We start from the raw sequence: 13,635 nt of genomic DNA, 5'->3' as shown, positions 1-13,635 counted from the left end.
ACGTATGGGTGCCAAATTATCATTGCTATTCAAATATTCTGGATACAGAATTATCTAATTAGTTGTAACCTGAGAACTTTTAATTAATGTTGTCTAAAAAGACTGTATTCCAGAGTGTTGTTTAGGCGCAAGCTCGTCTCATATGTCTTAAGACAATCTGTCAAAATTTTGCAGAAGTGTAGAGCCTGTTTACAATCTTGCGACGTTTCTGCAAAGAGTAAAGTGATATCGTTTTGTCGTAGGTATTTCAAGTGCTAATTTAATTAATCGCGCAATTGTTTCCGTGCTTCGTACGATGCGTTCGGCCGGTGCGTCGGCCGAATCGCGCGAGTTCTCGTGATCTTCAGTTTCAGTGCATGACATATTCGAGATTTGCGTAACGGAGTCGTTATGGGTGCAAAGGCGAGCACTGCGAACGGGGGGCAGAGTCCTCGCGCAAGGACATTCTCGACTAGCTCCGGGTCGGACGTGGTGTCGGGCGCGGCAGGGTTTAGCTTGTTGCGAGCCATCCCAGGAATTCAAGTGTCGAATGACCGGCAGCGCGCTCGGTCTCTGTCTTCAGTGCCGGACCTGCACGCTTCTCACGAAGCAATAGCCATACCCCCGAACTCGCAGAGCTATGAGGCTTCTGCAGCTGCGAGCCCCGACACAGATTCTAGTTCAAATGAGGAAACTGGTGCCGGACCGGCGGCGTCGCTGGCTCTGGGCCGTGTTTACGCAGCGCACTCCTTGCCTTCACATATTTGGTCAATAAATGGTGAGTTTTTATTTTTATTTGTGCCGAAACATGCTTGATGAATGTATGTAAACAAAGACAGGGTGAGTTGTTTGTTTTGTTTTGAAACATGATGTTGGTTTTATAATTAACTGTGATAGTTACATAATTATCTTTTCATCATAGTGGCAAGGTTTGTTGATTTATTAATTAAATTTCCTTCAAAGTATTTGACTGAGATTTGATAACAATAATAGCTATGATAATAAAGAAAATTTAGAAATTGTACAGAATACAGTAATTTAGTAATTTAGTAATGGTATCAAATCCTGTTAATCATTGTTGATAGTAAGTCTGTTCCAAATTCCAAATTATTACAATTGCATCAAGAGATACTAATGAACAAATCATCATGGGCGTAAGAATAACTAAAAACATAATTTCTACTTACATATGGATAGAATACAGGTTAATGGCAATGCTGGTGTTCAAATGCCACTGATAGATTTTTCATACACGAAACAAACATGGAAATCAAATTGACTAATGTTCACCAATGACTGTCACAATGGAGATATAACACAGTATAATAAAACCACACTGTGAATTTTTTGAATTTGATTCATTTCTGACAGTAGGATATATTGTAAGATATCCTGACTATTTCAGCTGTAAACCAATTATGAGTTCTGGTTTGGAAGGTGGGACGGTCATTTTACAATTGAAACTTCAACTTGTTTCAAGATAGTTAGTGGCATTCAAATCATATTACAGAGGAACTCTAACAACCACTTACTACCAGGGGGACCGCGAGTTCATCTATCCATTAACACATTATGGGAATATAATTTGCTATTCTGCTTCTACTTTTTGTTATCTACTATCAGTAAAATGAATCGGACTCTTATTACCTGTGTTATTAATATTCTTCCATCAATACAGATTTTAAAAGCTTAGTAGCAGCTGCACATGTCTGCGACCATGGCAATAATAACATGTGTGATTAAATCTTAAGCAGCTGCTAAAAATAAGCTAATAACTTATAATTAGTTTGACGAATCTGTGTTTCACATATTTATTGTTTCCACTCTTTCAAACCACTAACATTTAATGGAATCAACTAAACAAAATGTACAATAAATGAAATTGATCAGCCCTAAATTAAAACTTTAATTAAATAAATCAGACACATCTGTTTACTGGGAAGTTTGGTTTGAAATTTTTCAAATTAAAGAAAAAGAAGAAAAAAAATTCTCATATTGTAGACTGCCATACCATTTATAAATCTCAAGTGTTACACTCATTGCTGGAACTGTAAGCTTACACTAACTGTTGCTGGTGCAATGTAAATTATTAAATTATCTGTAAAGTTTGTTCTCATTTTAGTAGAGGATCTAAGCATTGTACTTATCGTGATATCGTACTTATTTCTGCTGTGTAGTAGTCATACGCTTTAGTATTAAGGGTAGGCCATTATTTCAATACAATGCAGATCAATTGGAAATTTACTGTATCAAAGTAAACCTGTTGCTATCCTGCTATTCGGGAGTCAAACAACCAAGCATTGCAGTGAAAATACAAAAGAAAAATAGGTATTTCAGATCGCTCAAATATCTCTGGCGATTGCTACAATTTTCTAGTTATAATATTACACTGAAATTTTATTTTGTTCATTACCATTTAATGCTTTTCATATTTGCAATTTTCAACTTTGACAACTGAACAATAAAGACGAGATTAAACCCTTAAAGTGTTTTAAATTTATTTAATAACGGACACTTACGACTACGTTTATCAGTTTCCTCAAAACGTTACATACAAGCATGCTAAAGATCACGAGTGCTCACGGTTGGCACGTGAACAATGTCAATCGCACGGGTGACGGTATCGTGTTGTGGTTCGCTTTGTATCTTCGCCATCGCTTCGTAAGATAGAATGTTGATCGGCCCACGTCACCCGATCCGACCGTTGTCCCAACATCGCGTCTCCCGTCTACGATCGGCTCTATAATAAATCTCGAAAGATTTTTTCCGGGTTGTCCGCGTCGCCTACGCAGACCCAGATTTCAGTTGCGCCTCGATCGTTCGGTTACACAAACGCGTCTCGCTATGTATCGTCGCCGCTATCGCACCACCCTGGGCCTGGGACTCGGCTCCTCATTGTCTTCCACGTTTTCCACCACTTTGTCGATTAGGACGACCACGACGACGAGGTCGGTGGACAGTGTAAGATCTGACGCTCGTGCTACGGCAGCCAAACTGAAATCTAAGTATGAAAATGCCGGTACAGCTCAAGGTAGGATGTTCTTCAATTTATTTGTTTATTGAAACTTAGCAAATAAGTACGGTTTACAAAGGATCTATTCCAGGGATAGTTTTAATTCTGATATTATGCGCTAAAAATATTCCAGAGTAAAAATCAAAATATTACGAAAGGTGTTTCTTAGTGATCTTTCATGAAACCGTGTACTAAGTTTTAATTCTGTACTTCTGAGGGATTATTTTTGTTCGTAAAGACATTTTTAAATTTAAGAAAAATCGATTTACTAACGTTATTAATAATCTTTCGAACATTACGCTCCAGCCATATGATAGTGTTCCAGTTTATTAATGACACACAGACTTACTTATTTTTGTATGCGATTCGAACTTGCACGCAATATTATTGTTATTATTATATAATAAATATTAATTTCTTAGCTTTCAATGATGAGAACGGTGTTTAGTTATAATTTTAGTTGTAATTATTCATTTAATTCTCTTTAAAATTGTTTAATGTTTTGTATATACTAGAGGTCCCGCAGTAGTCGAAATTCGACTATAATTAATTGGAATTGTAAGTTTGTACACTATTAGGATTTTATTTTATACTTCTATAATCACAAATTTCGCCAAGACTACACTATAAAAAATATTAACAAAGAGAAACAATATTTAATCTATTCTCAATTTGACAACAGACGTCAAGTTTGACAATAAATAGTATGCATGCGTGTGTGCGTCAAATACATGGTCTGTAGTGTGTGTAATGTTTTCTTTATTGATTTAATGTATATTTTATGCATTATTTAAAAAAAATATTAGCATTGTGCACTTCTTCTCTATATTCTCTATAAGTGTGAAAAATTTCATACTCCTCCGTCCGCGCAATTTTCGTAAAAAGGGATACAAAGTTTCTGCTTCACGTATTAATATATAGATTATATTACAAATTATTTATATTTTTGTGTGGTTTATTTTTTTAAATCTAATGTGTGTATGTTATAGATTCCTATTGCATTGTTTTAGATTTGAATTTCTATAGTATTGTCGTCACCGGAACTTTATAGGTTTGTTGAGGTAAGCAAATAATATTGTCTCATTAATTTTCTTAGATTGAAGCATACTAGTATACGGCTAATAATTGAAATACGAACATAATCACTGGATCTAGTGACATCTAAAGTTTTATATTCACATTTTTTGTCTATTACGTTACACTAAAATTAAATATGGTGGTTAAGTTTTCTTAAATTGTACTAATTTTCCGCACAATCTTCTTTTTTTTTATAAGAACCTTTTCCTGACAATAACAGACACAAAGAGAAAAGAATTATCCAATTTTTTGCCGGCGTTCTGAAATTATGTGCTACCTACATACATTGCGCAGTTTCATTTTTATATATTATGTAGATTATCGCCTTTGTTTTTTATTGACAGAGGTGAGTAAATGAATGTTTCCAAATAGTTTTATTGATAAGAAACATTAAATACAAAACAAAAAAGACGATCGGTTAATAAGCACGGAGGAAAAGGTAGGTTCTAAACAATTTCATATTTTTATAAAAATAGATTTTTAATAATTACGCTAAAAAGTTTTTTAATAATTACGCTAAAGGTCGTCAATAGCTACTAAATGAAACAAAAAATATATTTGTTGGCAAACAACAGATTTCTCTTTGTCTCCGAATATATTATTATAATACCTTTATGTCTCTATATACATGTCGCGTATTCACGTTGTTGTCTATGGGATTCTATGGGCGTCTATGGGATTCACTGACCAGTTGAGATGAAGTGAAACAGCTATCGAGATAAATTTTCCATGAACTTACACTTTGGTACGCAGCTGCTGGCTCTGCCCTTGCTGAAGTCCATAGGCAACGGTAGCAACTCACTACCAGGTGGCCCGTATGCTCGTAAGCCAAGAAGGGCAATGGTAAAAACAAAAAAAAAAATGCTGACTTTAAAGATACTATTTTCTGCCTGTCATGCTTCGAATTAATGATCCACTCGATTAATTTCGATTTATATTGTTCGCTTGTTTATTTCACACCTACTCAGCTAATTTCAAATCACACAGCTGTGTAGTTTCAGTTATCGTAAGCTCTAATAATGTTTAAGAGTTGAACACTTTCGCCTCGATATGCGAAAACAGGAAAATAATTCGGTGTATCCGTGTTATTTAGACATTTAAAGTAGGTCTTTTCGAGACGGTTGAGTCTTTAACATGAAATACGTTCTCGCTCTAGCGTTAACATATAATAGTATATTGCCATTACGGAATATGCGTCTTGGTAATCGCTTAAAAATATAAACGACTAGCCATACTTGCCCGCTTCGCTGGGGTTTTAAAATTAACATTATTATTTATTGTTATTATGATTAGGGAGTCCAACACTCATATAAATATTAGCCTATCCATTAAGTACATGTATTTTTTATATGGTTACCAAGTTTCAAGTCAATCGGATGCATGGTTCAGTAATGGTCATTGTTCATAACGGAACATCCGTAAAAACCACTGTAGATTTATATATTAGTACTAGCTGACCCGGCAAACGTTGTCTTGCCATATATAAGATTTCTAGAGAATTTCTAGTGTAGAAAAAAAATTACTAACTTATTGGAAGTGTATAAGGATGTGGAATATTAGTGAAAAAGGCCCGGAGCGCTGTGAACAATGAGGGAATGCTGTTTAAAAATAACAAAACAACAAACATTAAAAAAAAAAATATCAAAAAAAGAAAAAAAATTTTTTTGGCGTGAACACCTCTTATCACTTAAAGGTTAGAAAAATAGATAGTAGCCGATTCTCAGGCTTACTGAATATGCATAAAAAATTTCATGAGAATCGGTCAAGCGGTTTCGGAGGAGTATGGTGACACGAGAATTTTATATAATTAGATAGATAAAATGCCACTATTAAATCGAAACAGAAACGTTTCTATACTCTAGATTTTTTTACGTGTTTTGCATAGATCGATAATGACCCACGTGATGATAATGGTTACTATGGGCCCATAGACCACAACACGATTGTCGCCGAAATTGTATTGTAATAACAGCATCAAAGCTACGTGATCCACAAGCGAGATGTTAGTACCTAACAGCGCACCCACCCACCGCATGCCTTGCCATCAAACAAAATGAATATTTTAAATGCCAGATTGCTACTTCGTGGAATCTGTTCGTAAATGGGAATTTGGCGTTTGTTTTTATAAAACATGGTAGCAGCCTCAGTATTTATCTCGGGTATAATCGCTCAAGTAGGTACGCGTCTGCCAAATACGATGTTTGTTAATGTATACGGAGCTTTATTTTTCATACGACTCTTCCATTATAGAAGGCTGACATTTCGCATTTAGTTCATTCACACGCAGAGAAAACGAAAAACTAAAATCGTATCTCGATTCGTCTATACAAGTATGTGTTTTATTCAGGAGGTCATAAGGTTTGCTCGTGTTTTTGGCTGCTGATTGCGTTCTGAATAATAATTAATCTGAAGTATATTTTATTCATGTACATGAATATACATTCGAGCCTAAATGAAATCCTGAGGAGAATTTTCGGAGTCATGCAGCCGAAATAACTAAAAGGGATTTCAATAGCGCTTATTTTTACTAGCTAAACTGGGTGTGCAAGCTCACAGACCACTGTTAAGTGGTTATTGGAGTTCATAGACGCCAGACACGTCGGTGCTGCTGTCCAGCTTAAAACAAAATATTGATGCACATAACCGCATCGGCACAAAAGCTGCTCTACCGTTCATGCCAAATGGGTCCCATACACGCGGTGTCAACATTAAAAGCGCAATTTGCTCAGTACTGCGGGTGGCCTATCACACAACTCTCTTCGTTCCTCGTGGTATTCATTTATGAGCACATGCTTAGTTATCTGTAGGTATTTACTTAGAGAAATTTGAACCCTGCCATAGTCGCATCACTTGATACGCATCTACGGACTTTACTTAGACTAAGGTCATTTTAGGGTTAATTTAGCCTAAAGTGAAGCGCTTTGGCCAAAATAGATCATATTGGCGAATCGCGTGGGCGCCCTCTGCTCAAGCCAGAAGATTTAGGATTCAAAGCATCACTAATAACCTATATTTACAATGTGAAAACCACTTCGTTTCTAGTTCAAGCATTATAGACTCTAACAACAAACAACTAGATACAATTTCTCAATAAAATACAAAGTTACTTTACGGAAACCCATAAAGCTTTTAAAAGCTTACGTACTACGAAACCATGAATTGCACATAAAGTGTACAGTTTTAATACTTTGATCTCATTAATTTTGCAATTTGCGGATATTATTAATAGTGTATTGTTCGTGTTTAAGTTTTGACAGGGCAGATCTGGAGCAGACACAAACCGTGCTCGTCATTTTCCTGTGTGCTTAGTGCGAGATTTTTAACTGCTCGATCGCGTAAAAGTTAACTCAATTTTGTATGGAGTTTGAACAGCTTTGCTTCGTTTGCCGCCAGGGACGCTGTGCTAACTCCATACAAATTTGAGTTTAGTTTTACGCGATCGAGAAGTTCAAAAACGCACACTAAGCCCACTGAAGGTCACGTCATTACGCTCGTAGCGGTTTCCGGTGTCGTGCAGGTTGTTACCGGTGATTCTACCTGCCGCATACCCTCGTGCTAGCATCACTTAATAAATACTCAACAGTTTGTGTTTTGTTTATAAAAATTGTTGCTAGTCAAAGGTAAAATTAATGGTGGTAAGTCCTGTTGTTAGTCCCCTAAGGTAGGTATCACTTTATACGGAGCAGTTATACGAATGGATACGGTTCCCAAGTGACCCGAACCTCGTCTGATCAGTGAAAATCACGTTAGGTACACTATTGGACTGCCTATGATCCTATGATCCTCTTCCGAGTTGTGCTCAAAGAGCTTTGAAGGGTTCTATCTGATGCTCACAAGATGAGGTCATTTAATCGGTTCAGGGCTGTGACTTTTCTTTTAAGAAGATTAAGTTGAAAATAAGAACAAAATCATTATGATATAACGTCATTTGTGGCGATCTTGTAACTCCAAATGTAAGCAGACATTAAAAATAGTGAAGTAGTACATACACATATATCAACTGTAGCGTATAAATTTTGAACGGTTACCAACGTTTTGATCTGCGATCGTAAACTTTAATGTTTAATATTGCGTCATTCTGCTGACGAAGTGAAATTAATTTTGATATATTTATTATTTTGTGTAATTAATATACACGCAGAAACACCCTACGCATTCTAGAAGTTTCTTAAGAATAAACAACGACGTTCGAACATGAGCATTTATACAAATCCGAGCAGGCCCGATCTCTCATACGCAAGAGCTTTCAGTTCAAATATTGTGTAGTAGCTGGTGATAGGACGTCTTGTGGTTGACTTCCACAGTGAAGGAATAACATCATGTACTAAAAATCAAACCCGCAAAACTATAATTTGCGTAATTACTGCTCTAGGTGGTTGACTTCAATTATGTTGTTGATTTGTATGGCTCCGGTAACCGTTTAATACCAGGTGGTCTATGTGCTCGTCGAACGTTTCGTCTTTTGCTTAGGGTCACCGGGGCATTATTTGAGTTTACCCTTTCATATCCCATTTCAGCTTCTATGCTTTGTTACGGAATTTTTTAACGTGATTGTTACTTCCTTCTAAACGCCGTGAATCAATCAAAACTTGGTACACTTATCAAGGGTCGATGACGATACATTAATTTAAAATTGTTCGATTATCCCGATCAGGATCTTCAGGATTAACGCTGAAAACGCTGTAGTGTATTGTGCCATGTACTATGGATGTGTAAGACGTCTGCTGCCTTCTTGGAAATGGTAGCCGGTATGTAAGAGGCGATTAATAAAATTGATCCCGAATTGTTAAGTTTACGATTAACTATAATATTTTCATAACAACGACAAATATAATTTTAATAGCTTCACGCCGCGCCGGTGACACGGTTCCTACGAAATAAACCACGAATATTAGCTGAACTACTCTTGGGCAATATTCCTATTCGAAGACCGTTCGTGAAGCGAGCCGCCACAAACCCACGCTAGTCTGAAATCGTTACAGAACGCGCACCTAACTGCAGATGATGTCGCTGCAGGAATATTTACCTAGTGATTGACTTATTTCCCACCGTTTGTACGGAACACTATGGGGGTTGAGAATTCCTATTCGTACGACAACGATACGAGCCGTTCGCTGTTTTTGATCCCCTTTTTTATCCCCTTTTTTGATAAGTAAACTGCTACCTAGTAACCTTAAAATGGCTACTATTTTACAATGCAAACAGACACTTGTACTGGTGGTAGGATCTCTTGTGAGTCCGCGCGGGTAGGTACCACCACCGTGCCTATTTCTGCCGTAAAGCAGTAATGCATTTCGGTTTGAAGGGTGGGGCAGCCGTTGTAACTACATATACTGATACCTTAGAACTTATATCTCAAGGTGGGTGGCGCATTTACGTTTGTAGATGTCTATGGACTCCAGTAACCACTTAACACCAGGTAGGCTATGAGTTTGTCCACCCACCTAAGCAATAAAAAAAAAACTTAAATGTTATTGACTTGTACAGTGTACAGATAAATGACATAGTTCGACAAACTTTGGAAACAGTAGAAGTCGGTCGGCATATAGTCTGGTTAGTACGGTGGTTGACGCAATACTCTTAACCCTAGTTCTTGTAGCTTATGAGATCGTTGTGCCGTGTGTGGTTGGGCGTTGTCGTGTAGTTTGCAGCGGGGACGAACTATTAACCAAGGTAAATGGCATCATCATTACTGCGGATGTATACTGTGAGGAACCAGAGACAAAGGTGAAGTTCGCGATTTTTTTTTATTGCCTTTGTAAGCATTCTGCCTGCCTATTTCTGCCGTGAAGCAGTAATGCGTTTCGGTCTGAAGGCTAGGGCAGCTGTTGTAACTATACTGAGATCTTAGAACTTATATCTTAAGGTGGGTGGCGCATTTACGTTGTAGATGTCTATGGGCTCTAGTAACCACTTAACACCAGGTGGGCTGTGAGCTCGTCCCTCCATCTAAGCAATACAAAAAAAAACCAGACGAGCGTACCACCTACCTGATGATAAGTGATTACTGTCGCTCATGGACGTCAGCAATGCCAGGGGTAGAGCCAAGCTGCTACCTACCGTTAAAATCAATTAGAAACTTCGGCGTCCGTACCTCATTTCCCGCTTCCAAAAGTATTAGAAATCATTAACAAGTTAAACAACTCGATACACACGAACGTAAATTGGCATTCAAATGAAAAGGAAACAAGTCATCAATTCAATGATTAATTATCACTTTTCGAAATAACAGCCTGTTGTAATTAGTGAGTCGTTTATCAAATCGTTTAATGTAAAGCTAATTAAGTTTCCGAAACTTGTGAGAGAGTAATTAACTATCGATTGGTGCATGGGTCACTTCTGTGATTCCCAGCTATCCCCTAGGGAGTCTGGTTGTAGATCGTAACGCTTCAGATGATAGGAGCACTAAAGTCATTGTCGACGGCTGGTGCCTTAATTCAGTGACCATTAACGCTGGTTTTCATCTAGGCTTTGTATTCTCCTACACGCTTTTCAATCTACATACCCGTGACATGTATCACCATCGATAACATGCATAACTATACGGTTGATAGCGTAGGAGATATGCGATATACTAGTCATCAGATTACTTTTTTTTCGGGCGATGTTTGAAAAAATATGGTGAAGTTGCTTTAATGCATATATTCTGTTTAGATATGGCTAATCTAATATTTTTAATACCATCTTAAATACTTAAGTTCTTAGTACCCTATATTCATGCTACACAGTATGTAGTGAAATACATAATTTTTTAAGTTGATTACAACTGAACGTAATGCACTATGATCATAAGTGATATCTGATAAAGTATATTGTTGTAAAAACATAATGCTTGATTTTTTAGAATTTTCCGGAATGTTCGATTTTAATAACCATTTAAGTTGACGTATCAGGGGCTTACATAAAATCGATTATTCCGGGCGAATTGTAAAAAATACAAAGCGAAACAAGACGCTATTTTTTTCATTACAATATTCATTTCTAAATGAATATTCATTTACCACGTTATAAAGAAAGTTTAAAAAGCTGACTTTTATCCCAGAATAATCCAGTGCTAATAATAGGTAAATCGGCAAACGTTCCTGCTCGTATCTAGCGATACATGTACCTATGTTCTGGTACCGCGTACCAAATTTTCCAAGTAGGTATACGCCACAAGATTTAACTAGAGTCGAGCTAAATTCTGACGAAACGGCAGGTAAGCCTATAATTCAAAGAGACGATAGAAGCGAGTGTGTTTTGCAATTAATTAGTAATCGGTTACGGTGTCGCTAATTACCTCTGTAATGTGACTGATGTGAAGTTTGCGTTACGTTACTAAAATAGATGCCGGTTGCCGGCTGACACCTGGCTAGTATTACGCGCCGATAAGGGGCAGCTTCACACTGACAATTGTTATTAAATATATGTCGGCGAAACCGCATTATTAAGACCATCATCAGACATCATCGAGTTAAGAGAAATATTGAGTACACAAAACCCTTTTGATGCCTTCGAGCAATTTTTTTATTTATTGCTTAGATGGGTGGACGAGCTCACAGCCCACATGATGTTAAGTGGTTACTGGAGCCCATAAACATATGTAACGTAAATGCGCCACCTACCTTGAGATATAAGTTCTAAGGTCTCAGTATAGTTACAACGGCTGCCTCACCCTTCAAACCGAAACGCATTACTGCTTCACTGCAAAAATAGGCAGGGCGGTGGTACCTACCAATGCGGACTCACAAGAGGTCCTACCACCAGTAAAAATCTTTTCTTGCAGTTAGCAAACGAAAAAGAATGACAGTTCTTAGGACGGAGGCACCGCTCTTCAAGAAGGCTGGTTGGGTAGTTAGTGCTCCTCCATCGGCTAGGCTCTGTCGTAGCACGAAGGTAGCCGAGCTCTGACGACATCGCGGTCGCGTTGTCACCTCTCGTGAATCGTGCTGCGCTTCGTTTTGCTACCAAACTAAACGACCGTCTCCGACGTATATATATTTTGAACTGATAACTTCGCCATTTATTTTCTACATTGTATACTGATCAACAGCAAATGACGATAATCAAATTAGGAATCAGATTTATGAATCTATGTGGGCTGTTTTATCAAGCGACGATACGATCATAATCAGTGGCTGCCTGGTTGTGTTTGGTTCAATTCACACTTTAATTACGTTTTCAGGTTTTGATTAAATATTAATTATTATCACCACTCTTATCAGTTACTGAGCGTCTACTGTTTATACCCGACCCGCATAGATGCGAAAGACGTTGCAAGTATCTTGTCAGTCACTATATCTATTTGTATAATATAATAGTAAAATACGGCCTTACTTTTCTATTGCTCATAATAAATATGTCGTGAAGTTTAAAAAAAAAAAATATTTTTAACAAACTTATCCTGATGATCACGAACGCAAAGAACATAGAGAATCAGCTATGGAGACGCCCTGTCGCATTGTGTGTGTATGACGCACCGTCATACACAGATATTTGGTTGGACCTATCCGAACTTAATTAAACAGATTTGCAATGTGCAATACGAACTTAATGATGGGATGATCAAGTGGTCCCAGGTCAGCAGGGGTCGCCAGTACGTTTTGCGTCTTCGAACTCAAAATCTTAGTGCTGAATAAAACGCACGAGCGCTTCCCATTAACAGTGTACATGCGTCCCGCTGTAACGACCCACTGACTTGCCCCACATTCGGTTTTAAATAGTGGCCGCGTGCTAGCTCGCCTCATTGGCAAGATCTCGATAGGATCGTTCCGTCAAACGGATTGTTCGGAAATTAGGGAAATGGTTTCTGGCTTATGTAATGAAAGTATCGTGTTTAAAAAATATGTATATACGTTTTATGACTCCATTTGAAGCTTCTGATTCGTTCTTACCGTGTAGCTCATGATCCAGCAGTGTTATGAGTGTCTTTTGGTCAAGAAATGCTTATTTGAAATGGTGCTACTGGTCAGTTTTCAAAACTGCAGCATATTTAGATTTGGCTCGTGTAGAAATGGCTTGTTCTGTCAGTATTAAATTGTTTTCAAGTACATGAAACTCGTAAATTATAAAAACCGCAAATTCAACCAATTAACAGTGACTGATTCACATAATTCACTCATTTAGTTAACAACCAGGTGAAAACTCTGTATTTGAAGATTCTTTTTGCCATTAGAAGCGTCATTATCTCTTTTAGCTTTGTTTGTGTTCAGGGTCTTTGTAAACTTTATGCGAAACTTCATTTTATCCCTGAAACAAATTGAGATTGAGACAAAGCTTCAAGTTCGCAGTTTTTAACCTGATTATTAAAATGTTATTATTATAATCCACGGCAAACTTTTGTGTTATTTCTTTCGAAGTAGGTATGCGTCTTTGCGTATTTCTAGAATTTCCAATAATCGCCTAAAATTCGGGAGACCATGTATTCATCTGTCTATTAATGCCAGTAAAAAGTACAACATAATCCAGCAAAGGTAGCACCAGAGAGCGTAGGTTGCTCAAACCAGTCACTCTGGTAAGCTATAGGAGAGGCCTAAGTATATACATTCGTTTGCGGCTGATTGCCGATTTAAAATGTATTGAAAAAC

General features: G+C 37.4%; 1 protein-coding gene across 2 annotated transcripts in view; it reads left to right on the top strand.

The window, feature by feature from the left end:
• Positions 1-13,635, top strand: part of LOC101746515 (E3 ubiquitin-protein ligase znrf2) — a 107,860-nt gene continuing 94,225 nt past the window's right edge. The window contains exon 1 of one of the 2 annotated variants that reach the window (XM_004924125.5): positions 1-757. In XM_004924125.5, coding sequence (XP_004924182.1) covers positions 391-757 — 367 coding nt within the window. In that variant the 5' untranslated portion in view covers positions 1-390. The remainder of the gene's footprint in view (positions 758-13,635) is intronic. The other variant, XR_009974233.1, reaches the window with a different exon arrangement.

Source organism: Bombyx mori, chromosome 11, assembly GCF_030269925.1.
Source record: "Bombyx mori chromosome 11, ASM3026992v2".
NCBI classification, from domain to species: domain Eukaryota; kingdom Metazoa; phylum Arthropoda; class Insecta; order Lepidoptera; family Bombycidae; genus Bombyx; species Bombyx mori.
This window is presented reverse-complemented; position numbering and strand designations above follow the sequence as displayed.